The sequence below is a fragment of the Pyricularia pennisetigena genome, chromosome 2 (assembly GCF_004337985.1).
Source record: "Pyricularia pennisetigena strain Br36 chromosome 2, whole genome shotgun sequence".
Taxonomy (NCBI): domain Eukaryota; kingdom Fungi; phylum Ascomycota; class Sordariomycetes; order Magnaporthales; family Pyriculariaceae; genus Pyricularia; species Pyricularia pennisetigena.
The window spans coordinates 6,092,362-6,119,564 of record NC_043741.1 but is presented as its reverse complement, the minus strand read 5'-3'; the positions used below and the strand labels follow the sequence as shown (position 1 = coordinate 6,119,564).

Below are 27,203 nucleotides of genomic sequence, written 5' to 3'. Positions count from 1 at the left end.
CCGTTGCATCTATCTTGTAGTATTATCGATTGTTATAAACTCAAGCTAAAATATCTGCTGGCAAGTTTCGCCTTCTTGCGAGCCTCCCGCTGCTTAATCTGGATCAGTGATCGCAATTCAAGCCCCTGTTCTAGCTACGAGATTTGAATAGTGCAATAGCCGGCCGCTAGAAACCCCAGCAACCGTCTGGTGCTTGCCTTGGCACAAATTGGGCAGCAAGCGCCACACTGGCCATCCTTAGCTGCGTATCCACTCAAGGTCCAGCCACTCACCAGCCAAATCCAATCCCAGCCCGGATTACGGAGCCGTTTGAACCCATCCCGCCCTAGACAGCAGCTCCGACAGACGTCACGGCAATAGCTCGGCGACCTCCCTATTGACCAACATCACGCAATTGCAGTCCCCGCCATCCACCTATCAAACAATTGGCTGCTAGACAGCTGTATTCTGTGTCAACTACGCAGTTCATATTTCTAGTAAAGCTTACAAGCTGTCCTCGAAACATCATTCGCGATGTCTGGCGCAGGAGTAAGGAACGCCCTGCCCAAGCTATCGTCCTCCACCCCCTCATCATAGTTGAGGCCATGAAGCTCACCAAGCAATACATAGGAGCGTGAAGCTGTCTTTCCGACCCGGCAGTCGCTGGGTATTATGAAGGCGAAGCTCAAGGGAGCTGAAACCGGTCACAGTCTATTGAAGCGCAAGAGTGAAGCCCTCACAAAGCGAGTCCCCCTTCTCATCACCATGCCGTCTACCTCTATATGACTTGCCGGCCAGGATTAGCTAACACAGGTATTCTGCTTTTCTTATAGGCGCTTCCGAGGTATGATGACAGCATCCCTTTCCATGCAAGGCGACCCCGATCTCGACCCCATAGCTTGGTGACTGACGAGCTACTCTCTCTGGGCTAGAAATCACCAAGCGAATCGATGAGGCAAAACGGAAGATGGGGCGGGTGATGCAGATCGCAGCTTTCTCCTTGGCCGAGGTGACATACGCTGTCGGCGGCGACATTGGCTACACAGTGCAGGAGTCGGCAAAGTCGGCTCGCTTCCGGATCCGCGCCAAGCAGGAGAACGTCTCTGGTGTGCTGTTGCCAGCCTTTGAGAGCTATGTCGATGAAGGGAGCAACGACTTTGCCATGACGGGACTGGGCAAGGGCGGACAGCAAGTGCAGAGGTGCCGTGAGACGTACGCCAGGGCGGTTGAGGCTCTCGTCGAGCTGGCAAGTCTACAGACGGCGTTTGTCATCCTCGACGAAGTCATCAAGGTTGTCAACCGAAGAGGTAAGCTTTGCCCCTTTTCTATGTGGAAATGATTTTGCTACTTGAACAATATGCTGACGAAATTATAGTCAACGCCATGTAAGCCGTAACTACTGGTACCAACCCATTCCGGCGTGTATATGAACTAACACTTTGAAGCGAACATGTCATCATTCCTCGGACTGAGAACACCATTAAATGTAAGCTCAAAATAGGGCCCGACTGCCTACGAAAGCCACTAACTCTCAGTCAGATATCAACTCCGAGCTCGACGAGCTTGATCGTGAAGAGTTTTACAGACTCAAAAAGGTCGCAGGCAAGAAACAAAGAGATAACGAGGAGGCGGACAAGGAGATGGCCGCCAGAAAGGCCGAGCAGGCAGAACGCGGAGACGTGCCGAAGGAGTCCGAGGGTCCCTCAGACATACTCGGCAATGAGGACGAGGAAGATGTCATATTCTGATTTATTCCAACAACCACATTCATCCTACGAACCACCCGTGAATGCCGTTTGTCTACATGGCAAAAGCAACAGCAAAAGCAAAAGCAGCCTGATGAGGAAAGACATGAGACTCCAGTCACTCAAAATGAACGCATTCACCCCTTGGTTATCATTGTTATTGTTCTATAGTAGCTCATACCTACGCTAGCCGAAGCAGACAAGCGGGCGGCATGTCATTAAATCGTAAATATAACGAACGCATTGTATCTGGCCGAACAATAACTGAGAATGGAAATATAGCTCGTTGATATGCTGTGCTATATCTAATTCCTCCTTTACTGCCTCTGGTACGTGACCTTGACGGGCTTCCCCTCCGCCCCGAGCGGCATGCCGGCCGTGTTTTCCTTGGCGGCAATGGCACCCGCCTCGCCGTCGTACTCGACGAAGGCGATTCCGCGCCGACCAGGCACGAGACGCACCTCGCGGAAGCCATCGAACCGGCCAAACACGGTCGTGAGCTTTTCGACGTCGAAGTCCTCGGGGAGATGCTGCACGAACAAGATCTTGTTGGGCGGCAGATACTCGTCCGGGACCGTGGGCGCCGCACCAGCCGGACCCGTAGCCTTGAGGCCGCGGCCGGGCTTGTTGGCTCTGTCCTTGAGCTGCGTCTGGGCCGCTGCGGCCTCGGCAGCCTTTTTCTTGTCTTTTTTGTCCCAAGAAAAAGGAAAAGAAAAAGGATCGAGTTAGTTTAGGGAAATCTAAGTGGAACAAAGAACCTTTTTACACGACAAAAAAAAAAAAAAAAAAAAAAAAAAAAGAGGAAGAAGAAATAAACATACCCATCTCGGCGATACGTCTCCTCTTGTGAGCCTCGAGATCCTCCTCGGACCCGTGGGCCTTGACGGTGGCGTCGGACCGCGTGCGGGCCAGGGCCAGGTGGATGGGCTTCTCAAAGATCTCAAAGCCCTGGACCTCTTCTATGGCGCGCTGGGCCGAGGCCGGGTCGTCAAAGACAACAAAGGCCTGGCCCTTGGCCTTGAGGTTGGTCTTGGCCACAATGTCGATGATGTTGCCGTACTCGGAGAATATTGTGGTCAGCGTCTCCTTGAGCACGTCGGGCTTGACGCGCTCCTCGAGGTTGCGGACATAGACACTACAAAAAAAAAAAAAATCACCCAAGGAGCCCCGGTGAAAGTTGGGTGTTTTTTTTTTGTCCTGTAAGTCAGCTTCCTTTTTTCCATGGCCTGAGTTTAGTGAACTCGGGAATATTCCTATTTCCTCCACTCCGTCTTTTTGTCTACCAAATACCTGACGCAGTGTCGGAGTGCAATGACACATACGTGGCAATCGGAGCTTCTGACATGGCTGTGCAAGATTTTCTCCGCCTGATGAATGATGTTAATTGACAGAAGGTGGTTTTTCCAGTTCTTCGGGGCTGTATTTGGAGAATTGAGACGGGATGCAGAAGGGGATTGCACCGAGAAAAAGAGTCGCGACTCATAAATGATTCTATGCCCCACCCGCTGTTGACTTTGGGTTTCCAGCCACGCAGCTTTAAAGAGGGATGGACCAATCCATCCGGAAATAAAAGTGGATACCAAAGGTGGATGAAGGCGATGCCTTGCATTATTTGATTCCAACTTCAATCTATTACAGCAAATGTACACGTTATATTTTGTATATGTCCACCTTCATTACAGAAAACATCTCTGCATTGTCTTTTCTAAGCAGGCATCAATCCTTTTTCCCTGCTTCCTTTTCTACCGGTACTGGGGCCGGAGGCGGCGCGGTTTCATTGGCCTCTCCAATGCTGGGCTGGTCTAATGCAAGGTCGTTTCGCAGCTCTGGCAGGAACCGATCTATCCGCTTCCAGGTTTCAACCCAGAGCTTCTCCTTTGAGGAATCACTACTGGGAGGAACAAGGATCCCGCTACTGGACATGAAGAGCAGCACGTTCTTGAGGTTCTCCGGAACTGCCTCCTCCTGATGGTGTGAAAGACAACCTGTTAGTAAATTGGGCGCAAACAAGCTTCATCAAGGAGCCTTTGATTCGAGCTTACCAAACTGTCCCCTTGACCGCTGTTCATCAGACGATCCATAATGTCAATGATCTTGAGCCAAAGATCAAGCATTCCGTCCCACTCGGACAGTTGAACAAGGTACTGTAGAAACACCTTGCAAAGTAAAGAGGCTGCCTGCACTCTCGTCTCACTCATGCCGTCACGATCCGTGGAAAAAACCTCGGGCTTCAACAGTCGTAGGATGAGAGGGAATAGAACCTCTCCAAATATCGAGGTCCATTCGTGGTGGTCACTTGACGTGATGTCTGGCGAAAGTAGTGACCTTTGCAGCGAGGAGAAGGCCAGTTGACGGACCTCTCGGCACGGATTTGTACACTGCGCCGTCAGGGCCTCAAAAATTGGCAGCCAGTAGGCGGACCATGCTTTTAAAACTGTTAGTCTCTTCAGATCCCTATTGGCCTGTTTTGATACAGGTACTAACCTTCGTTCTTCTCCAAGTGCGACTGTTTCATAAGGTGAGGTATGCGAGAGGTCATGCCATATATGAGGTTGATAGCTTTGATGCCACGCTGAACAACAGCATTCTCGCTCGCTTTCTCAGGCTTGGCGGGCCGCGGCTTACGCTGCCTCCGGTCTGCTGTCCTCTGCTCAGCGATGGCACCGACATTGGCAGCGTTTGCAAACTGGTTGAGCAGCGCTATCGCAGGGCGGTAGTTGTCTGCAATGATGGCTGGGGGCGAGCCGCTAACACCGCTCTCCAAGATTTCGAAGACAATCGGAGCAACCTCTGCGTTGCCAGCCAGAGTGCCCATGATTGCCCAAAAGTCTGGAGATGTCATGACTTCGTTCCTCAACGGACCAGGCTTCTCTATGCAAAACTTAATTCCCCGTAGAACAATCTGAGCGCACTTGATCAATGTATCTTTGGGAAAGCTCGACACGGCATGGAGAAGCACTGGTGGGCGAACAAAGTCATAGTCCTGAGAGGAGACTTGTCAGCGACCTTGAGAAACGCAAAAAGAGGATGGCGAAGTTGACATCGCTGGGAATAAGACATACATAGCTGGCATGGAGCAGCTTGAAAAGGTAGAATGATGTTCTGCCCACGAGCACGGGGCTGTAGCGTGACGCATCCCGGAGGACAGCCTGCAATGCATCTACGACCCGCTTCCCGATGAGCTTCATGGATTCATCGTCGCGTAGCGCGAGAACCGTGCAAAATTCCATGATATAGACCATGGCCGGGTCATATTTGGGCGCATCGTGAGGTTTCGGTCCATTGGCAGGCGACGTCGGGGGAATGTTCTCGGCCTTAACTGTGATCACAATCCCGCTGTCTTCGGGAATCTCGCCTATCAAAGAGTCTACCAAGGTTTCTAGGGCCTCGCCCGAAAGATTGCTGTCTTCGTATTAGCGTGATTGCTCGTGGAAGCGAGCGCAAGAGCAGAAAGGGGAGTAAAGTATACATACTTGACGTTGGCAAAGACGTCGCCCATGTGGCATGAGTTCACACAGTCAACAGTGCATAGTGTGCTCTCTAGCTCCTCGTCCGAAGGCTCCGGTGGATCATCGGCAGCGTAGCTAGAGATGTACGAAGTGAAGGCTGAGAAGAACCCTGCGTCGTTCTGCTTTGCCCCACGGTTGATGACCTGTGATGGGCTTTGCAGTGGGATTGGCGGCAAGCCTGCCAACCGCTCTGGATCGTTCGAAAAGAAGGGTGGGATGAGCGAGTTGACGAATAAGTTCAGCCATATACGGATGATATATCTCCAGCTCTTCCTCACAACATGCTCGCTCTGGCGAAGAACACGGAAAAGAACCAGGGTGGCTAGCTGCGCCCGGAAATCGCGGCCTAGCTTGACGGCCAGTTCGCTGACCATGACGCTGTTGCCAGAAACCTGGACCTCTGTGTTCAGACTGGTGTTGGCCAGAGTCTCGTTGCCCAGGGTCGTCATGTGACTCAAGCAGTAGATGATTTGGTCGTGGGCTTCCGTTATACCGTATGCCGAGGCAATACGGGCACACTCGTCAAAGCCAGCGACGACCCTGCCAAATACGGTATCGTCTGTAGCGGACATGAATACATATGATAGAGTCGCAACTATCGGCTTCCACGTGGCTGCAAACATATCGGCATCGTAAATGTTTGTATTGCACTCAATGAGAGGGCCGGCCGACTCGGTCTTGGAGAGAAGTTCTCTCCAGGCATAGTCAAATGCATGCTTGTTGTCATGCTCATCGGGAAGAATGATCTCGTTGTACTTGATGGCCTCGAAAATGGCCTGCAAGTACTCAGGGGCAAAGTCTTTGCCGCCGTTTGTGCCACGGAGATTGCGGGCAAAGTTCTCGCATGTCATACGCTTCTCCGATTTGAGGTTTGGATTGTGCTGATCGGTGTTGAGCATAATGATGGCATAACTTAGCACGTATACCGCGTCTTCGTCCGCCACATCCTGATTTGCGTTGCTGTAGTACTTCTTGCAGAATATCTGGACGATTCTCTCGATCAGAGCCGATTCGCCGGGCAAACGGAACGTCTCAAGCATCTGTCGCAGTGCCTCGTCAACACGCTTGCCACTAAAGTCGAACGTATCAAGAAACTCGTTGAGAAGGCCCTCGTTCCCCTTTTTGGCCAAAAACTCTCCCAGAACGGCCTTGGACACCCTCGTCGTGCTTCTGAGGAAATGGGCGACTTCTCTGTTATCCTTGATATCCTTAATGATGCCCTTGTCCTGCAAGTATGCCAAGCCTCCCTTAGGGCTCTCGTTGAATTTGCCGGTTCCACGGATAATGATGCGTTTTTTCCTCCTTTGTTCTCTCAGCGCTGCGGGGTGAGGAAATCCTTCGTGGTTTGCAGGCTCGTCCAACCGTTCAGCTATGAACGATATGAAACGCAAGAGAGCATCCAGGCAGAGCGGAGGTACACTCGTAGTACTCCACGTCGCCGAGTCGGGAAGTGCATTGCGTGAGAGCAAGCCGATCATGTCCTCGCACAAATCAGCGCGGTTTTCATCACAGTCATAGTTGACGAACAACTCAACCATGAATGTCGGTACTCTAGCCAAGACCCCAATGTTCTCAACCATGGCTTGCCTGGCATCTGGCTTCCGCGCGCCGCCTTCCAGACCTAGTTTTTGTCGGTCCTTGATGGGCACAGGCGTGGACCTACCGCTGCTTGGTGGCTGTTGAGAGGCTGCTGGCTTAACAAGCTTCGGTGACTGTGGGATGCCAGCGTACAGTGATGGGTCAATGTTGGCTTCCTTGGGGATTTCGACCGCGGGATGAAGGCAGGCAACGAGATATGAGAGGTATAGTTCCTGCTGCAACTTGAGAACACCGCGGCAGGTGGACAGTAAAGTTCCCGCAACGATCAAGGATTCTTGTAGAATAACCATGTTGTCAGATCGAACAAGCTGAAAGAGAAAACAGCAGAGGCGATCCTCGGCAATGGTCGCCAGTGCGGGATGTCTAGCGATTGATGGGCCGGCAACTTCCAGCGCCACGTGGATGATGCGCAGAGCCATCACTTTCATAGCATCTGGCTGTTTCCGGTCGTTCGGATCAAGGAAATTGACGAGAACCCGAAATAGCTCTCTGACAGACGGTAAGGAGTAGGGCCTCAGGTCAACAGATTCTGTTTCCTCGCTGCGTTCAGAGGCTGTCGTGCTTGTGCTTGGGCGACTAGCATCTGTCTCTCCTGTCAGTCCTTCCGTCCCACTTTGGTCTGCCCGTTGAGTGGTTTCTGATGCTGGATCTGTCGCGCCTGCGGTGCCCTCATTGTGGATAGTCGTATCAAGCAGCGGTGTTGTCTCCACGGTTGCACCGTCTGCAACGACAGCTGAGACAGATTCGCCATCACTTCTAGATTTCTCAAAACTATCCGAAGGTCGCGGGTCTGCAGAGAGGACTGGCTGAGCCAACTTTGGGACAGCGGTACCGTCCGCTGCAGGGTCCATCTTGACGTTGTCCATGTCGCCGTTGGTCTTTCTATCGAGAGCGTCGCTCTCTTCCCCAGCTTCTTCCTCCAAGTGCTTCAAATCTTCAAAGATAATTTGACACATGCGAATCATGGTGTCTTCGGCGGTGCGTCTGAGGACCTCGGAGAATCTTGCGCGGGAGCAAATGGTCAAACCCCGGCCCATCATATCGCATACACTCTCGTCGCTCAGTATGTCTCCACCAGGTCCCGACAGCATATCTTCCATGAGGTGCAATATCATCAAGAGAACCACCTCCTCCTGAGCCGAATCACTGATGTCAAACTGACAGTGGGTGATGGCAGCCGAGAGAGATTGCATGGCTAGGGCAAAGCGCGGAGACTCAGGTGATATGAAGCCATAGGCAAGGAACTTTCGGATGGCTCGCAATGCCAGGATCGTAATCGGGGCGGCTGTTCCCTTTGTCTGAATGATTTGGAGGAACGGGTATAGAAGAGTTAGGGAGTCGAACTCGTGAATGTCTGGATAGCATTTTGTCAGTCATCTTGTCTCGTATGATCCTTCCTGATGTCAACGCTACACCTTACCTTTGACGCCAGCAAGCTCATTGCGTAGTCTTGCAAACCCTGATATCAGGGGGTTGTCAGCCATGCTCTTCCCCTTTTTGCCCCTCAAGCCCCATCGGTTGGCCGGCCCGAACTCGTTCGCGTCGCCCAGAATTCCCTTTCCTCCAGCGCCCCTAGTTGCTCCGTCCTTGCCGCCGCGGCTCATCCTCAACCCCGGCGAGGGCGGACCGAGCTGTACCGGGTTGGGCGTACCGCCCAGGATGGCAGAGACGGACGAGTGCTGGGACCGCGCATATTTCTGAATGGCCGAAGTGATGGAGATGCACTCGGATATAACCAGCGAAACCGGGTGGACTGCGACCGAGACGGGGCGGTTGCGGTACTGCATCCGCGCTGCTTGTGCAGCTAGCCGGCGCGACGACAGCGCCTCTACAGTGTCCGGCTCCATGATTCTCGGCACAGGCGCATCGCGGCTCATCCTGCGCGTCGCAGGTTATTCGGGAGTATGCCGGGTGTGTTGTTTGCTAGCGGTCGCGAGGATGGTCCTCCTCTTTGCACCCTGTTTCCTTCTCGAATCCGAGGTTGGAAAGGAAAAAGACGCGTGGGTGGACGGTCAGTTATATTCAAAATCCATTCAATTCGGGACCGGATATTCTTCTTCGCACAAACACTGTGGGTGTATGTGCGTGTACTTGTGTGCGCGCGAAAGGAAGATTGGCGCTACTTCCGAGTCGAGATCTGTTGTGCTGCAGAAAGACGACCAAGAATCAATGCAATAAAAGTCAAAGCCACCTGTGCTTCTATATGCACAGGACACGAAGAATAAGAAGAAAAAGCCAAACAAAATGCCAAAGGATGAATCAATAGCGTAGTCTTTATGCGCTCATGACAACACACACGAACATGTTGCTTATTGCCTAAGCTGGACGGAACTTTCTGAACACTTGGAGCTTTGGACGACTAACTACGCCAATCGATAAAGGCAAGCGAAAGAGTGACGTTCACTGAGTTTGACTGACTGAATGTGGGGTCCGCCATGTTTCTAAATTCGTTATCGCCTGACAGAAGTGGACCTCATGCAATTGAAGCCCCTCGGGGTTTTGGAGGTATCTATTCTAGGGTGTTAGAGCGGGTATATACTTGCTACACAACTCAGATTGCACAAATAATGGACAATGGATGCAGGTACCAGGCACATACGTGATCAGCATGTCCAAACATCAGTCAAGACGTGACATCTCGAGATTCGCTGAACCTAGGAAAATATTACAGACGAAACGCCCCGACAACGCCAAAAGCCAGCGTCCCCATGAGGCGAACCCCTATGTTGTACAGAACCGCGTCCACTCCCAATCATATTCTATCCCTTCCACCATGGTCCCAGATTGCCATGGAAATCATAAATGTTAGTACTCAAATAGTTGTCTTCTCTCGCACGGTACAGTGCTGCACATCCGCTAAGCGACTTGTTTTGAAGCAGATCAAAAAGAAAAAAAAACCACAAGGGATAACACCAAGATATCCAGCAACATGTGCAAAATGTAAAATAAAAATCGTTACTGCCAGAATGACCACTCATCTAGTCGAGGAAATCGGCAGAAGTGCGCACCTATTGCTGCTTCTTAGCCGCCTTGGTGTCTTTGCCTGCCTCGCTTTCTTTCTTGGCCTTTGCTGGCTTGTCGGCATCGTCGTCCTTCTTGTCGGCTTTCTTTGCGTTGACTGCGGTGTCCTTCGTGGCATCATCCTTCTCGGTAGCCTTACTCTTTTCCGAATCCGCCGCTTTTGCGCCTTTATCCTTACCGCTCTTAGCGATGTCCTGGATGGCAGCCTTATCCTTCTGCCACTGGTTGTTGGGGTCGGCGAATGCATCCTTAAGCTTTTGCTCTTTGTCGGCCTTTTTTTTCTCTTCGGCCTCACGTGCAAGTCTCTCCCTTTCCATTTGCTGCGTGATGGTTAGCAAAACATGCACAAATATAACCCGGCTGTCACCTTTGGATGAATTCAGGGAACGGAGTTGTGTCTTACCTCCATGTGCTTGATATCGTCAACACTGGGCTCATACAAATGCCAAATAGTGTAGTGCGGCAGCCCAACAACCGAGTAGCCCATCTTCTTGGCCATCTGTACTCAAGTAGTTAGCTTTGTGCCTCGAATAAACAAAAACTGTTCGTTGAAACACTCAAAAGTCGTACCTTGCCGAACCCTTCAGTCTCAGCATGCTTCTCGAAACTGAAGGCCGGGAAATGGCAGCCAGAGCGGAAGACCTTGGCCTTGGCAAGGATACTGACGCCTCCGACACCATCAAGCTCCATCTCCATGTCGGGATCACCATAAGGGTCGCGAAGATAGGCCAGGTGAGGTCGCCAAGTGGCATACTCGGCGTAGCCCTCTACGATCACGGCGTCCTCGTCCAAAGTATCTGCCAAAGCTAGAGCAGTCTCGGACTCTTGCCACGAGTTCAAGTCGTACGGCTGCTCTCCACCAAGCCAGTCGGGAAGTGGGCGCCAGACATCTGCAAGGAAACAGACAATGTCAGCAAATTTGACGCCACGATTGAATTGGCCGTGGCTGAGGGGCCCTCTACTCACTTGGAACGATGACGTCCTTGTTGTGACGCATCAGGTCCTCCAGGATCGTGAACGGAGCAGTTTCCACATCCACATCTCTCCAGTAGACCCATGAATGATATGGACGCAGGGCGGCACTGAGAAGCCAGTTACGAGCCTGTGCCATCAGCTTTCGTCTGCTTGCCTGGGCGGCAAATCCGTGGCGACTCTCCACATCCTGGTTGACCTTTTGGCCAAAGTCCTTCTCGATGATGGAGATCTCTCCGTACCACTGGTTTTCATCCTCGTCCGCCTGGATCTTCTCCAAGTTTTCAACAAGTACTTCCAACGTCCTATCCTTGGAGTCCGAGACGAGGAAGGCGAGATCGATAAGATGATGAGGGTAGGTAAAGTTGCGCAAATGAGAGAAGAACATGGTCAGATGTGCTTCCGCATCGCGCAGAGGAATGCACATGAGAATGCGCTCCTCTCGTTCCCATCCCCGTGCGGTGCCCTGGACATTAGACAGGTCGTAATACCGAACGGTCTCGATCTGGGATAACCCGCTGTTGCCGAGAAGACTCAATGGCAATAGGGAAACCACGGTTGCAAAGCCTGGCCACACAAAGCACGCGAAAGCCCCGAGGACAAGAACTACCCCAAGGCGAAATATAAACTGTCGTCGGCGTCTTAATGAGGGCGTCGCAGTCCGAGGCTGGTATCTAAGTTCCGGAAATGGGGCTAGTTAGCATCAAAAAATCGACTGCTTCATATGAAGATGGTTCGAGACACGGTTCTCGTCTAAAAGCGCTGTTTCGGGCAAAGGCGACAAGAGGAGAGAGCTCACCTGTGTGGCGAGAACTCCAACCTGTTGGAAGGTGGATATCCATTGGAATAGCCAGTGGCATGGTGTCTCGGCGTCACCTTCGACATTGCAGATGCATATGACGGCAGCATTGGATCGAGCTGGCTGCGCCGACCGGGTTTCTGTGAGGAGGCCCTGGGGAGTCCACGAGTCTAGGGCCGGACTGGGACGGCGTCGTATGTTGTTTCGTAGATTCGCAAGATAACCACCTCTATACACCAGGGAACCGTAACGAGTCGAGAAGATACATGTGCCAAATTATCTTCTAGCTGTAAGTTACACGTAGCGAATCGGGGAGTGGTCGTTGGTGATATGTCTCAATATGAGCATTTGGATGGGTGGTTACCAATCTCGACACGAATCTTCCAATGCATTTCGTTGGATGCTGCAACTTTGGCGTCTCCTTTTTTTGGCCCGCGCCAGATTGGCAGGGGTCAAGGGTGATTGACGGGGAAAGGAAGACATGCGCCGCCCCACTATCGGTCTACGGCTAGGCTTAACGTGTTTCGTCAAAGCACGAGGCTGCTTCGATACCATTTGCCCCACTGGCCAAGTACCACGCAACTCTGTCGTTCCTTGCTTTGTTTGCGCAGATGCAATATTGGGATTTTATTGAAATCTTAATAACAGCTGGCTTTAACTGGCCATTGGCTGGAGTAATTTTCAAATCTTGTCACACTGGCACCTGTGTTTACGGCATCCTTTATTTGCTTTTCAGACCCCGGATTTAATTTGCGTTACTCTTATTGTGTTCTATCAAGTACATATTTGCGTTCAATGCCTTTAGTACACTTTTCCAGTACAAGCCAAGAGAGCTTCTTTCGGCACTTTGTTCACATTACGATAACGTGCGACCTACAACATCCTGCAATCGAACATGTTTGCCGTGTATCGACGGCAGAACTTTGTCGAGGAGCAGGGAAGATTGCCACAGTACATCGGGTCATATGTAGATTGATTCTGCAGACGAACATACCCACAGGAGATCTTCTGCAGTGTCAACATGCAGTGTAGATAACTTACATGTACAAGCTAAAAGGCAACATATACACGGCAAGCTAGACCGGAGCTGATGGTCTAGTAAGCTCTGGTAGCCAACCACCTGGAGACGTCGGATACTACCCGCAAAGTTAGGACTAAGCCAGCGACCAGTTAGCAGCGTCCCTGAACCGAGCGTGCGTGGCTGTGATTATATGGTTCTCGGATGCTCAGAAAGCCATTTAATTCATTCGGACACTCCGGCCCCAGATCGACCACACGCCAAGACGACGTGTGGTGAACTAGCACAACTGAAGCCAAATGACAGAGCCAGAGGCTCAGACTCCACAACTTGTCATCACAGCAAAAGCTGCTCGAGTGCGAGAGGATGGCTCGGAGTGTCATGTCATTGAATGGATAAGCTATTATCATCATAGTGGGCATGAAATGTGACTGGTGCATTAAAGTTACCGGGGCTTAGCTTACCCTACTGAGTTTATCAAAGCAAGTAACGTGCTATTTGTAGATCATGAACGGTGGTTAACCCTATATGTGCGATGCAGATTAGTACATGGTAAGATATGACTGGGAAGATGTGGGGGCAAAAGTGCGCTTGACAGTTTGTTCAGAGGTTGTTTTTGGTATAAGGTTTGTCATCAATTGCTTTCAGTAGCAGAACTGAAAAAAAAGTGTTGTCATCATGAAACTGGAGGCTGAAGACAGAAGAGAAAAGAAAAAGAAATTGGTGCACCAACCTGTTGATCTGCATAGATCATATCAAGCAACGATAGGGTTATTCAAGCATGGAGAGCACTGCGTCTGGGATCAGCACAAATGGTTTTTGTCCGAGTTCCAGATAACGAAAGGTTGAGGAATGTGCTTCAGATGGTAGTGCATGTTTTTTTCCTGTTCGCTCAGGTGTTCGCGAAAAAGTGTTGGAAATTTTCTCATCAACAGCTTTGACTGCTAGTCGACGGCGCTTGTACGCAAGCTGACTGATGACTTACCAGTTGAATATCAAGGCACTGGCTCTATTAATAATAATACGCTGGCCATGGTCGGTGAATCGATGAGCTGGATGTGTTGGATTGAGGAAATCTGTGATGGGAGAGGAAGAAGGCGTAGGAATTTTTTCGCGGTGTGAGAAATCTTTTTCAAGACGCGACCTCCTGTGGAACCGCAGTGCATTAGTGGGGCAGATGCTCCAAATTCTCAAATGCCCCCACCATCACGTTGGCCGGCTCAACTCCATGTAGTAATTTTTGGTATCCTTTGTACGCGCCGGGACTGGGAGTTTACACGGTGATTGCCTCAGTGACCTCACACTTCTCGTAGCTTCAGACCCCTGGATGTTGAGACCACTCGGTATAGCCCATGTTGGTTCTGTTGTCCGGGGTTCTTCAGGCTTGATCTAACAGACTAGGCTCTGTTCATTGCAGCTCTCTACTACTGCTGCCTCTCCAATAGCGCCATCACTTCTGGTGTTGAAGAACCCCCGGTCAAGGCAGCATAACAGTCACCAGAGGAGCTCAGTTCACCATCTGCGGTACACTCGTCTATCTTGAGGCTAAGATTTCTCCAAATGGCTGATCGCAGGCGGATCAATGGTCCCGTGGGGACAACGCTCCCTCCGGTTTTTTTCGATGAACCTACACCGGTCAGGCAAGGCTCAGGGACAAGGTCAAGGCCACCAAACGCCATTCGGAAAATATGTAAGTTTATCTTGGATACAGCTGGCAAATTCTTGACTGATCTTGTCTTAGTTCTCAAAACTGGCATAACACCTTCTGCTAGCGGTTCTGCTTATCTAGAGATTGAGAACCCGGCGGGACCTGGGAAGGAAGGAGAGACCTCTACATCAGGCCTAAAGCTATCCTGCACAGTCCATGGACCCAGGGCGTTGCCGAGGTCAACACCCTTCTCGCCACACATCATACTTTCGACTCACGTCAAGTACGCGCCGTTTGCGACCAAACAACGGCGTGGCTACATACGCGACTCGACAGAACGGGATCTATCCGTGCACCTGGAGACTGCCCTGCGCGGAGTCATAATTGCCGACCGATGGCCCAAGAGCGGTGTCGATGTGATTGTCTCCGTCATCGAGGGAGATCAAGACCGCCGGCAGCCTCTGCAGGATAGCGGCAGCGGTGAGGAAGCATGGAGTACCATGAGCGTCCTGAGCGGCTGCATCACTGTGGCCTCTGCTGCTCTTGCCGATGCCGGGATCGACTGCGTTGACGTGGTGGCCGGCGGTGTTGCTGCACTTGTACGCGATGATAGCGAAGGGTCCAAGTCCGGCGAGAGTGGCTCAATAGTGGTTGATCCGGTTCCTGCAGAGCATGACAAGATAGTTGCCGCCTGTTGCGTTGCATATCTACCCAACAGAGACGAGGTCACAAACTTGTGGTTCAAGGGGGATGCGGCAGCCTCGGATTCGGCACTGTATCTGAATATAGTCAACAACAGTGTAAGGGCATCCAAAATTGCCAACCGAGTCCTCATGGACAGTCTGAAGGAGACATTACAGCAACAAGATTAAATGATTGGGATTTTGCCTTGACATCTGAGTTGGAAGCTGAGTGTTTGTCTAGCGTGGGTTTGCCGGTCAGACGGCCAGAAAGCAAATCAACTCATCCCAAAGCCCCGTCTGATATCACTAAACGGTTGCGGTGTGACGTGCGTCAGCATCTGTTTTGTCACAGGGTTCGCAGCTAGTAAGTTACCGCAAGGTATCTATGCAAAATAAAGTACGAGCCGAAATCAATCGATTGATAAATCTGCATACATACATATACAGATATTTCATACTTTATTTCCAGCACACTGCTTGTCCAAAGCTCACTACCAATCAGTCGCTCATGTGGGCGCGCAAGGCACCATCGTATTATCTCATCATTTGCAGTGTGATTTACTTCCTATTTATTTGATATATGTATTGATAACTTGGACGGGTGTGAAATAAGAGGGCCAGAGTATGAGTTAACTATCTTGGAATTCTACAGTAGACCTAGACTAAGCCTATTTTTGTTTTTACATCGTTTGAATAATCACTGAACGAGCTAGGCGGACGGGTGGGCGAACTCGGACAGTTCATATATACCGTTACCACGCCAGGTTGAGCAACTTCGCGTATGTATACACCGTAAATTTGTACCTTGTCGGGCTATTTTAGTGGCACCCTGGAGGTCAAACCCCACTTCCCCAGCGCATTGGTCCAGCAACAACTCCTCGATTCCACTCTTGTGCGTTATGATTCCAGCTTGAGCTAGAACCAAACCAGACGTCACCCGAATGCGTGCATGTGCCCCAAGCCTGCGTCTGTTGGTTTGATGATTGTTTGTTGACTGCTGCTGACGATTTCTATGATCCTTTCTTTTGCTGTTTGAGCCGTCGTTTACCAGCCGAATCTCTTACATCTCTCACCATAGATTGCACCGAATCTAGTCCCCACGAGAACCTTTTCCTGTCGTCCGCACCGTTATTACGCTCCCGGGCCCGGCGGATTCGCCGAGTTCCTTGCATGCGAGTGAAGATGCAACGGTCGGTTTGAGGGACCGCTTCCCTTCCCGTATCCCGACGATCACGATCTCGACCAAGGTCTTTGTCATAATTGATATCGACCGAATACCTCGACCAATACAAATCATACTTCGTCTCGTCGCCCTGTTGTCTTCTATACCTTGACGTTTTGCCCAAGTCTCAAGATGGCCGACACAGTCGTGCCGCCTCCGGCACCTTCGGCATCTTTCGATAATACTAGTGGCTGGTTCAACTTCACTATGTGGACGGCGCAGCATATACCATACCTCAACATGACCAAAATTGCACCGTCCATTGAGGATATTGTTCTGGCTGGACCTAGAATGGTCATGAAGTTGGGTCGTTTTGGGTCCGTCTTCTCCGCGACTGATGCTGTCGACGGTTTCGGACAGCAAGTGATTGCCGATACAACTACGGAGTCGAGTATTGTCTTTGCCGCAACGACCACCCCCCGCGCTGGGGCCTACGTCGCCAACACAGCCACTATGTCGGCCGCTGCGGCCGCCGAATCCGTCCTTGCCGGGCAGGGACCAAATACAGCCCTGACTGCGACCTCATCACGGTTCTCCCTTGAGGGTGCTAGAGGCTTGGGGTCTGTCTTCAGCTACGCTACCAGCAAATGGGCATTGTGTTGCATTGCTATGGCCGTGGTCCTCAACCGCACCCATATCTTTGCTGCAACGCGAAGACGTCTACGTCTGCGTTGGCCTGTCCGCTTTGCCCTACGCATCGTACCTATAATTCTCTTCCTTTTCCAGGCAAAGCGTCTCCTGCAATCTATTCAGTGCCAAACGTCACCTGAGTTTGCAGAGATGCGGTGGGGTGACGCTACTAAGAGCTCAGAAATGATGTTTTCGCAACCTAGCGCCTTCCTGCATGGGCTAAGCACAGCTTTGCTTTTTGGACCATCCGACCAGGAGTCCTGCCTAGCTGTTAATATGATTCCAACCCCGGACCCGGAAAGCAGAGCATCTTCACAGCTGCGAGGCTCCTTGTCCCTTTTGTGGCCTCTTTTTGGTAGCTTTTGTCTCAGTCACTTTCTTGAAACCATCTCATGTGCCGTTCAGGGGCGCCATCTCGCGGCAGAGACTGGCATGACTTTATTCGAGCATTCTCTCGCCTTTGCCGAGGCTGACGCTGCCATCAGCAATCAGCTGGGTTGGGGAATGTTTACCAACACTGCAGCCGCGGCAGCTTCGTCGGGTAACATTAATGCTGATATCGCCATCACCAGATCTATGCTTCTCCGACGGGCAAATACACCCCCAGAGGTCTTACTGGTTGCATTTTTATCAGCTATGAGCCATGTCACCAGCCACGTCCTTGGTATATTCAACCTTCAGCACAGAGCTCGTCTCCTCAGCACCGGATTCTTTGCCGCATGCTTCATGGGGTCGATCATCTGGAGCGCACTCACTTTCTCGCTTGATGACCCTGCAGGCCAGAGCCTCCTCAGGTTTCCAACTGTTTGCATAATAGGCTACATACCTCACGTTCTTGTGCTTGCTGGCATCTGGATATGTTTCTCTATTTATGTGGTTGCCCTTTTCCTGACAGCCCTGTCTCCTCCGGAGGTCAGCACTGTGGCCGACGATGCGGCCGATACGGACGATGGCTGGCCACGATCGTTAATGGGTCGTCTTCGACGGGCCCATGATAATATGCAGGCCAACATTTCTCTATCAGACATTCGACTTACCATGGAAATGGATTTCTACACGGCGTTACTCAGGGCTGGGTTCGCTGCGATATCTATGGCAAGCGAAGCAGTTTACCTTAATGAAGATCGGCGTGTCAATCTCGCCCGACGTACCTGGCTCGAGGACGAGAGGCTTCGCGAGATGGAGCAGCTACGGATGCAGTGGCTGCCGGGTTCGAGGTACGACTTTAACGGCGCCATTGGCCTCGTCCCTATTGAGCAAGCACAGAATGAAGGTGAACTGGTGCCTCGGTGGGGCGGTTCTGGCTATGCCAGAGAACGTGCGGCTCAGCAGATTGCCAAAACCAAAACTGGCGAGCGCGTCCGCCCCATGAGAGATGGCGTAGGTGCCGCTGAGCGCAGTGGGAGATGGTTGTTGGCGGTTGAGTTCCTTGCACGTATCACTCGCCTGGTAGTCACGTATAGTGCCTTGGTTTTCTGCAAACTTCTTAACCGGATCGGCATCAACAACCCACCCTCCTTCTTGCGTTATCTAGCACAACAAGCCAAGCCTCCAACCGTTTCTAATCCTAACGAAGCAGGGCGGAGCCTCGTTGCAGACAACGGACGAGGTGTTGACGGCGTCCGTGACTCGAAGGGTCAAGTTATAGGGGAATGGATCCGAGGCCAGACTGGCACTGCGTACATTCCACGACAGGAGTCAGTGGACTTGGAGCAGATCGTCGCCGTTCAAATGCCTGAGGAGAAAGACACATCGAGTATAATGTACAGATGGTGGCTGAAGGGAGGGTGGTGGGGAGAAGTTGATAGGAGCGGCGACTATACACCACCCGTCGACCACAACGACCCTGACTTTGACAATACAAGCATCGTGTCGGCCACCGATACGGATATCCTGAGCGAGGTGCAAAGCCAAGCTGGCTGGGATTCAGATGACGATAATTGGGAGGATGATTTGGATGATGGTCAACGCACGCCCACGCAACGATCACACATGGCGACGCGTGAGTCGACACCACTGGTGGACAACCCAATCGCCGTCGCAGATCTTGCCCGACTGCTCAATCCACGATCGCCCGAGGAAACGGCCGAAGCACGCGCTTTAGCCACCCACCTTGAAGCCGACGGCATCGTTACCCGCAGCCGCTTTGCCAGGCTCTCGGCGCAGCAGCGAGCACGGGTTCTCATGCCTGGCGGTCGTGACCTTCATCGACATCGCCTCTCCCAGAAGATGACACCGGACGAGGAAGCGCAACTGCTGGAGCAGATTCTGATCTCACGGAGAGGTCACAATGGCCAGCAACAGCAGCGGTCCGATGGCGCATCTACCTGGGCCACGGGCGCGCCCGGGCTGGGGCCGGACGGCCCTCAGTGTGTAGTATGTCACAGCGCGTCTAGGACGGTCATCGTATGGCCGTGCCGATGCCTGAGTCTCTGCGACGATTGCAGGGTATCCCTTGCCATGAACAACTTTGACAAGTGTGTTTGCTGTCGCAGGGAGGTCATCAGCTTTAGTCGCATTTTCGTACCTTGAGTGAGATGAGATTTCGTGGACTTGGTCTCAACATGCCAAAATGGCCAACTTTTCTCTTTTTTTTTTACTGTCCGTAATTAGTTTGGGAGGCGCTTTGGTTTTTGTTCTCGTTACTAGGTTTGGGCTTTGGTTTTTGTAAATACGTGCGTCCTGCGGCCAAAATGTGGCGCGACAGTTGATACATATTTATCAACTTGGGTGATTACAGTATTCTGAGCAATACTCTTGTTATATGGTGCATGTTTTGTCTGATAAAACTGATTTCTTCATGAATGGGGACAAGCAGCTTTATATCTGGTATAGATCATCCAGGGCAATCTTCAAGCAAAGATGATTTACATATCCATGGGGTATCATTTAACAACAAAAAGTACGCTTGATCACATTGCGGCCCACTCTACACAAAAAGCGCGAACGTTCCTCCCGTCCGGCTCGCCTGCGCCTGGTCCAGGTTTCTCGCCGCCTAGCAGGAGACCCTTCTTCACAGCTCCAGCAAGACGACCGACACCAACTAATTCCAGCATATCAATCCCCTGGTCCCATTTGTAGCTGTTCGCGATGAAATGTGCGTGGAAACGGAAAGGATCCCCAGGGTATACGCTGTACTGACCGCCGAAGCGGATCCCAGGAGTCATAAAGTATCCCTGACTGTTCAAGTAGTTGTAAAGAGGACAGGCGCTTGGCGATGAGTGGGTGAGGGCAGCGTCAACCTGGTCAACCGAGCTCTTGGAGCTGTCCGACGCTGATACGTAGCCACTTGGCAAGAGGTCCTTGCTAGTCCCTGGCGTGAGATGAATTCTACCCACCGACACGGCATCACCGGCTGACGCTCCTCTACTGACGGATTTGGACACCGATGGCTTTTCGGGTGGAGGACTTGAAAACAGGGAGACGTCAGGGACAGAATCTGCAGCAACTGAAGATTGATCGGCCACAGGTGGAGCTGGGGGTGATGCACAAGTCGAGTCTTCAGGCACTTGTTTATCCTTAGGCTCAGTGCGTCGCTTCCCTTTTTTGCCCTTGCCGGCCAGAGCTCCAGATTCTCTGGCCTCTTTTACAGCTTTGGCGCGGGCAGACATCTCAACTTCGAGGCTTCCGCGTGCCTCGCCAAGACGGGCCATGTGAGCCTCAATATAGGCTCGGCGTTTCTTCTCAGGTAGAGCTGACAGATACTCGAGATGGGTACGTGCATCATCAACAATATACGCATCTTGACGGTCGACAAGTAGACGGGCTTCCTCCTCAAGGAGCTCGAGGGGCAAGCCGGTGAACATGTTCTGATTAGGCGCCTGTGGATTGGTGCCGACGAGAACAGAGCACATGCTGTGAGTCCTCCGCAGACGCATCACATCGTCAAGGTCGAAGAGCAGGTACCGTCCAGCAACCTTGGATATGCGGATTTTGGACGGAACTGACGAGGGTGAAGGTGAAGCCATCCTGGATAATAATGCAGCCTGTGAATTCTCAGAACTGATTGACTCGTTAGTGAAGTGCGCTCACATGAATATTTGGTCTAATCAGGCGGTTACAAATAATGCGCATGTAGGTAAGGTCATAAGTCTCTTTGAAGTTTGTTTTCAGCATCCACAAAGTGTCTGGGGATTGACAGATTATAAAACTTTTTGTGTAATCATTTAGGCATCTTGAATCGAAGCAATGTAAGAAAACATGAAATAAAATAAGAAAAAACTCTTACCTTGAATGAGAGAGTTCTCAGAGCATATGATTGCTCATTAAGAGCCAAACCTGAATTCGGCTTTCGCCTGGTCGATTGCGAAGCGAACAGAGTTGAGAATGGCATGAAAAATAAATGCCGGCTTTTTTGCAGAACGAAATTCTGAACCATAAAAAAAAAAAAAAAAAAAAAAAAAAATGACGGGCGGTGAGGTTGAGCCCCACATTCTTCATTCCACCTCACGACCCGCGCACTGTACCTAGCTTGCAGCTCTCGTAGGTAGAAACGATTGGTGTATCGCCACAGGACTTTTGGCGAAAGCTCAATCTTGGGTTTCCATCAATAAGAGCAAGCCAGATATATTTCGCTCTCTTTGAAAGAGCAGTTGATTGGCGATTGGCGATAGCATTTCTGGCATGGAACTCTCTGCCTCAGCCCCTAAAAGTCGATCCCGTCCTTGACAGTGCTTGCAGGAGACTTCTCTTTCTGGTCATCGTCCTCCATCGGGGGTAGACTGTATGGTGTTATGACAAGGCCTCGGGAACTGCTGAGGCTAAAGGACAGATTGTCCCTGAAATGGTTGCCTTCGGAGCCGCCACCGCCTCTCTCGTGAAACACAGGCATGGTGTAAACTTTGACGATGCCTTGGGCCTTATCCGCATCTTTTTGGTCCTTGCCGCTACCACCAGATGGGGCAGGGGACGCGCCAGCACCCAGGACGCTTGGGAGTGGAATAAGTTCCATGACTCCGTCACAGAGCAACTCCATCCATCGGGAGAGGCCGGAGGCGCGAGGATAAAGAGATACGGGCAGGGTCAGGAGCGCAGTAAGCTGCTTGTTGTATAATCTCAACAAGCCCCGCAGAGAGTGCAAGAACTGAAGGACCTCGGTTGGATCACAGGCACTGCCAGGGTAGAGTGTGGGTGAAAGCAGACTGGGGATTATGACGCGGTGTATGATGTTTGTTGGCGACGAGCTCAAACTATCTTGAAGATGTTTTATGAAGAGTCTGAGAGGAGATGCCTCTGCAGGCTGCTCGAGTGACCAGCTGAGAGGACTGACGGATGGTATTGAATGAAACTGTCCTTTGATGGCAGAGGTCGACAGGCGCTTGCTCAGGTCATATGAGTGACAAAAGACAGAGGAACCCGACCCTCCTGCTCGTTCTCTGGCAGGCTGGGCCTGGCTTCTGCTGTTTCCCAGTGCCTCATACCTCCATGCGATCTTCATTTTGTCCCCTGCCAGATCTGCAGAAGCAGAGGTTCTTGCTGAGGTACTTCCTGAGCTCGATTGGGACGAAGATGCTAGCGCCGGCAACTCGTACTTCCATGCATCGGGAAATGCAAGAGCGTGCACATGATGCCCTTGAACAAGACCCTCGGCGGCGTAGTACCTCAAAAGAACTCCGGAAAAGTCCGTTGTCCCTTGTTCCTCAACAAGGAAAGAGCACCCGAGTGGTAGTCCAGCATGACCAGCCAGGAGCGTATCTAGAGACGCCGTTCCGGTCGATGTGGTAAGGCGTCCATCGAGGGGCGACGGACGCAAGCCTGGAGGAGTTTGGGGCGGTTGGTGCACCTGTTGTTGACCTGGGCGGAGAGGAATCCCATCAGACCGAGCACTCGGGACGGCGGAGATGACCGCGTTACGTTTCCTAAAAGACATTGACAAGACTGCGAATAGATGGATTACCAGTTCAGTGTATGATTTGGGCCCTCATCAAGTCTGGCGCAGCTCCCGTCGCAACGGCCTCAGGAGGGGTTAGCAAGCCTTGAATTATTGATAATTACGTCAAGGGACGCTGTATTTTACGCTAATCACGTGGGCTACAGTGGAGAAATTGCTCAGCTTGGCTGTGGTTGTTAGTGTACTACCCCGCCAACGAATGACCGACCTCGTTGGACTGGGGCAGCTTAATCGATTTGTCTGCAGAGAACAATCAGCTTATTAGCCCAAGTTGGAGAGAGAAAAATACGAAAATACACTTCGCGATTCACACTCGTCTCCAAAACTCACCAAAGCTAATAGCCAACCCAAACCCCGTCACCTCGAGCTTTGGAACATTTCAAAAAAATCAGCAAGCGAGCCTCTCAGCTAAGGACACAAAGGAAAAATAATACTCACATTCCAAAATGGCTATTGCAACGAGTGACGCGCAACTTTTCGAGGGTGTCTTCAAGGTCACCGAGGTCAACCAGCAAAAGTACGACCGCGTGGCGCGCATATGGGCACGTTCCGATGCATCGACCGACCTGATGGACATGACCCTCGACATCAACACCGAGCTGTTCCCTATGTCCGAGGGTGACGTTTTCCGCGTAGTCCTTGCCACGTCCTTGTCGCTCGACGGCAGCAAGGACGACGACAAGGCAGGCTGGCGCGATGCCACAAAGCTTGGCGGCCCACCGACTCTGGCCGACAGCTTCGACTATGTTTGCCACGGCAAAATCTACAAGTTCGAGGATTCCGAGGATGGCGACAACATGTAAGTTTGATATGTTTTCAATGGGTGGACAAGCTGCCCGGGCTACTGCCTGGTGATGAGGTATTGATTCATGTGTGGCTGATGGCGAAATCCACGTATTTAGCAAGGCGTATATCTCCTTTGGCGGGCTTCTGATGTGTCTTAATGGCCCTTACAAGAAGCTCACTCCTCTACGGGTGGACTATATCTACTTGCTCATCAAAGGAAACAAGGACTAAACCGAGTTTCGCGTAAACAACCCAGGAAACACTATGAAAGTAAACCGTTCGACATACCGTATACCCGGTTCGCCAAATTCAGCGAATCACCAAGAATCCCCCCTCGTCGGAACCTTCAAAGTTTGATACGGACTCGCAATGATATTGTGTCTGAGATGGATAAGGCTGCTACATGTGGAAAACTACTGGATGATATGAAGCCTTTTTCCGCCAAGGAACAGCCCTGAGTGCAAATCCACTGGACGTGGTACCGGTAGTTCCGGGAAGCCCGACTGATCGTATCTCATTTTTTCCGGGTATTGCGAGTTTCAATGCCTCTTGGATACTGGTCTGTCAGGTTTGATGGCCTTACAGCACAAGCTTCCTCAGCTCTTGGCCTGCAGATGAGGACCAGGGAAGGATATTACTCTGTGCAATCTCCGATCAATCTCATCCAAGTGCAGCTCGTTCTGCTTGGTCAGAATACCATGACGGATAAAAAAGTCGACTAGGACGGCGGCGCAGTTGGGCTTGAAGCGTCCTGAAGCCATTTCTTCGCGAATCTCGTCGACTGTGCACAGGCGGAAGCTCTCCACCTCGCCGTCCTTGGGCTTGGGAACCACACTGCCGTCAGCAGGTAGCTCCAAATCATAGACCCACTGGCACTCGGGATACACATAGCCGGCCTCGCCCGTCCGATCGTCCGTGATGTAGATGTACGTAATGGTGCCCACCGACTGAGCGCCCTGGCGGACCACCGACTCGGGCAGCGAAGCCTCCTCGTCAGCCTCCCGCACAATGCACTCGAAGGGGTCCTCGTCCGTCATGAGGCCGCCGGCCACGGTGTTGTCCAGCATGCCGGGGAACGAGGACTTGTCCGCGGCGCGCTTGGGGACCCAAATCTTGATGCCATGCTTGGAGTCTGGCGACTTGACGTAGCCGGTCATGTGGACCCCGAAACGCATCGCACCCAACAGGCTCAAAGCCACCCGCTCCATGCTGTAGAGCAGCTTCCCGTCTTCGCCGTAGACCGGCCATAGCTCATTTCGCCAGCCCTTGAGGATGGGGAAGACTTGGTGGTCCCGTAAGTACAGGGAAAAGGCGTGGACTCTAGCGGTGCGCTCCTCGGGCGTAGATCCAAAGTCCTGGAAGAGCGAGACGGTGCCTTTTGACTCGTCGACGTTCACCTCGCCTCGGATTTCTTTCGGCACCTGCTCAATGATCTTGCGGCACACATCCCGTCGCATGTAGCCGAGTGGCGTCTCGTGGCTGAGTCCTGCGTTATCGTTCTTCCAGACGACTGTGTAATATTGCTGCATATATGCGGCATACTCTTCAGGGTTGAGCTGGGGATGAGGGAAGCTGTATTCTGGGTTATTTGTTGGATTTTTTTTTTTTTTCTCATTAACCCCATTCATGATCCGATATCCGACAAGAATTTTCAGATTGCAACTCAGACTTACGCATCGACTGCTCTGATATGATCTACATTCTCGAGTCGTTTTGACATCCTGAGCAGGTTGAACTTTGAAGTGAGACTTGGGCAAATGAAGTGAGAAGCAAGATAATAAAATTGTACGTATGGCTGCCTTCTCAATGTTCCGTCGAACCTTTTCTTTGTTTTTGTTTACAGAAAAACGATCAGGGTGACTCAGGGCTATTTCTCATTGCTCAGAATAACAACAGCCTTTATGAGATGGTCAGCCTAGCCTAGTGAGCTTTTCTTGTACAGGAGGACTGAAGACTTGACCCCACCATCTTGAAAACCCTCAAAACAATCTTTTTTTTTTTCGGTGTAATTGGCTGTCATTCTCTAGCTCCTAACCATCTCATAACATGACTTGGAAGAGACTATGAGTATACAGATATATCCCGGAAAATACAATATGTGTACTGCATGTGCTGTCTGGCCATAATTCAAACGCACGAGTGACATTTGGTGGTTGATGCCCGGCTAAAATACGCAGTGTGGAAGAATAACCCCGCCTTGTAAGCATGGGATGCCAATATTCATGTCCTCCTTCAGACAAACGTTTATGAGACTATCTCATGGCGCGCATTCTACCGCTAAATGCAAGAGATTCTTGCAATCGGATATGACCAGGTTAAACATCTTCGTATTGTGTGATGAATATATTTCTTGTCGTACTTTTTTTTTTGCCCTTGCCCTTGCCCGTTCACCTAGGATCCCTCGGAAGCTGACAGAATCACCGGGAATATTCGAGACCATAACCAACGCCCCGCCCGCTCCGAAATCCCTTGACTTGTCGGGTCGGTACAACCATTTGTGACGGACAGATTCAAAAACAAGTTTCATTGTTATTTACAGATGAGCTTGATACAAACTCGCATCTCATATCGATAAGCAATTACACGCTGCAAGTTGATACTATCAGAGAGCATATCATATTTATATATTTTTATACTATTGTCTTGGTTAGCCGCAACGACTACAGTAGTGTGTCATCACCAGACACACACCCAAAAGAAAAGGCACCCAATACCAATCCGAACTATATACATCTTGGCTCAAATCTGAAACTCGAAAGGCAAAACCACCAAAAAAAAAAAAAAAAAAAAAAAACATCCTTCCCATGGCGCAGCAGCCGCTCTTCGGTCTGGTCCCGGCAAACCTCCCGCTGGTGACCGAACCCACCGAGGTCATCTCGCCGACCTCCTTCATCTACAGCATCCCGCCGGTCAGGACCTTTTCGCACATAGTCATCTTCCTGCTGCCGGGCGTCGCGCTCCCGGAAAACACCGCCGCGGCCATCTACCTGGTGACCCCGCCGCCGACGCCGGGTGCTCCACCGGGCTCAAAGTTCCTCGGTGGCATCGGCCCGGGCAAGGAGAGCGCAATCTTCAACCTCAAGGGCTCCCTCCCCGCCGACGGCGCTGCCGCCGCCGCAGGTGCTCCGCCAGTGGTGATTGGCATCAGCATCGAGCCGGCAGATTCCGTCTCGGCTCGCATCGCCGAGGTCAAGGCCGCATCGTCGTCGTCTGTTGGGAATCAGCAGCAGCAGGAGCAACACTCCAACGCGCTTGTGGTACGGCCGTCGACATTGGTCCTCGCCCAGCGCATCATCCAAAACGCCTTCAACTTCCTGTCCAGCTTTAGTGGCACCGCGGGCCAGGTCGAGGTCGTGCCCCTCAAGGCCTTTGAGGATTGGTGGAAAAAGTTTGAGAGCAAGGTCCGGACTGACCCGGGCTTCTTGGAGAGGGCAGAACAGTAAGGCACTTGCTGGGACTGGCTGTGCTTCCGAGGACGTCTGTGAAGAATGGAGACACATAAGAAAGATACCCTCGTCTGACTGGATATTGGCTGACTGGTGTTTATGGCGTAATGGGTCGGTTATTAGAATACCACATGTTATTGTCTGAGTTGGTTGGTTTCCGATTTTCTTGTTTATCTATTGTGCTCGGTCCACTCGATCGAATACTTAAGTAAAAGTCTCAATACCATGGGCAGGCACAGACTTGCACCTGGACAGC

General features: G+C 51.5%; 11 protein-coding genes across 11 annotated transcripts; 5 read left to right on the top strand and 6 right to left on the bottom strand.

Annotated features, from left to right (window-relative positions):
* Positions 1-513: 513 nt before the first annotated feature.
* On the top strand, positions 514-1,727 carry PpBr36_01718 (uncharacterized protein; the record flags this gene model as incomplete). The annotated part of the gene is made up of 7 exons (XM_029888902.1): positions 514-528; positions 610-749; positions 813-823; positions 912-1,286; positions 1,355-1,364; positions 1,425-1,465; positions 1,519-1,727. 7 exons carry the CDS (start codon positions 514-516, stop codon positions 1,725-1,727), a joined length of 801 nt encoding a protein of 266 aa, XP_029752022.1.
* A 314-nt stretch (positions 1,728-2,041) lies between these two features.
* PpBr36_01717 (uncharacterized protein) lies at positions 2,042-3,069 on the bottom strand (the record flags this gene model as incomplete). Its single annotated transcript, XM_029888901.1, has 3 exons — positions 2,042-2,409; positions 2,546-2,859; positions 3,047-3,069. The coding sequence occupies 3 exons, from the start codon at positions 3,067-3,069 to the stop codon at positions 2,042-2,044; spliced, it is 705 nt and encodes a 234-aa protein (XP_029752019.1).
* Positions 3,070-3,440: 371 nt separating this feature from the next.
* On the bottom strand, positions 3,441-8,709 carry PpBr36_01716 (uncharacterized protein; the record flags this gene model as incomplete). The annotated part of the gene is made up of 6 exons (XM_029888900.1): positions 3,441-3,689; positions 3,767-4,149; positions 4,209-4,707; positions 4,787-5,126; positions 5,198-8,186; positions 8,253-8,709. 6 exons carry the CDS (start codon positions 8,707-8,709, stop codon positions 3,441-3,443), a joined length of 4,917 nt encoding a protein of 1,638 aa, XP_029752020.1.
* A 1,131-nt stretch (positions 8,710-9,840) lies between these two features.
* On the bottom strand, positions 9,841-11,972 carry PpBr36_01715 (uncharacterized protein; the record flags this gene model as incomplete). The annotated part of the gene is made up of 6 exons (XM_029888899.1): positions 11,923-11,972; positions 11,625-11,805; positions 10,820-11,499; positions 10,424-10,743; positions 10,257-10,352; positions 9,841-10,173 (listed from the first exon to the last, which is right to left on the bottom strand). The coding sequence occupies exons 2-6, from the start codon at positions 11,732-11,734 to the stop codon at positions 9,841-9,843; spliced, it is 1,539 nt and encodes a 512-aa protein (XP_029752017.1). The 5' UTR covers positions 11,735-11,805; positions 11,923-11,972.
* Positions 11,973-14,202: 2,230 nt separating this feature from the next.
* On the top strand, positions 14,203-15,162 carry PpBr36_01714 (uncharacterized protein; the record flags this gene model as incomplete). Its single annotated transcript, XM_029888898.1, has 2 exons — positions 14,203-14,332; positions 14,384-15,162. The coding sequence occupies 2 exons, from the start codon at positions 14,203-14,205 to the stop codon at positions 15,160-15,162; spliced, it is 909 nt and encodes a 302-aa protein (XP_029752018.1).
* Positions 15,163-16,327: 1,165 nt separating this feature from the next.
* PpBr36_01713 (uncharacterized protein) lies at positions 16,328-20,772 on the top strand (the record flags this gene model as incomplete). The annotated part of the gene is made up of 3 exons (XM_029888897.1): positions 16,328-19,194; positions 20,418-20,478; positions 20,587-20,772. The coding sequence occupies 3 exons, from the start codon at positions 16,328-16,330 to the stop codon at positions 20,770-20,772; spliced, it is 3,114 nt and encodes a 1,037-aa protein (XP_029752015.1).
* Positions 19,738-20,793, bottom strand: PpBr36_01712 (uncharacterized protein; the record flags this gene model as incomplete). The annotated part of the gene is made up of 1 exon (XM_029888896.1): positions 19,738-20,793. The coding sequence occupies one exon, from the start codon at positions 20,791-20,793 to the stop codon at positions 19,738-19,740; it is 1,056 nt and encodes a 351-aa protein (XP_029752016.1).
* A 677-nt stretch (positions 20,794-21,470) lies between these two features.
* On the bottom strand, positions 21,471-22,694 carry PpBr36_01711 (uncharacterized protein; the record flags this gene model as incomplete). The annotated part of the gene is made up of 1 exon (XM_029888895.1): positions 21,471-22,694. One exon carries the CDS (start codon positions 22,692-22,694, stop codon positions 21,471-21,473), a length of 1,224 nt encoding a protein of 407 aa, XP_029752013.1.
* A 467-nt stretch (positions 22,695-23,161) lies between these two features.
* Positions 23,162-23,732, top strand: PpBr36_01710 (uncharacterized protein; the record flags this gene model as incomplete). The annotated part of the gene is made up of 2 exons (XM_029888894.1): positions 23,162-23,514; positions 23,618-23,732. The coding sequence occupies 2 exons, from the start codon at positions 23,162-23,164 to the stop codon at positions 23,730-23,732; spliced, it is 468 nt and encodes a 155-aa protein (XP_029752014.1).
* Positions 23,733-24,097: 365 nt separating this feature from the next.
* PpBr36_01709 (uncharacterized protein) lies at positions 24,098-25,221 on the bottom strand (the record flags this gene model as incomplete). Its single annotated transcript, XM_029888893.1, has 2 exons — positions 24,098-25,073; positions 25,175-25,221. The coding sequence occupies 2 exons, from the start codon at positions 25,219-25,221 to the stop codon at positions 24,098-24,100; spliced, it is 1,023 nt and encodes a 340-aa protein (XP_029750910.1).
* A 1,084-nt stretch (positions 25,222-26,305) lies between these two features.
* Positions 26,306-26,944, top strand: PpBr36_01708 (uncharacterized protein; the record flags this gene model as incomplete). The annotated part of the gene is made up of 1 exon (XM_029888892.1): positions 26,306-26,944. The coding sequence occupies one exon, from the start codon at positions 26,306-26,308 to the stop codon at positions 26,942-26,944; it is 639 nt and encodes a 212-aa protein (XP_029750909.1).
* Between the last annotated feature and the right edge of the window lie 259 nt (positions 26,945-27,203).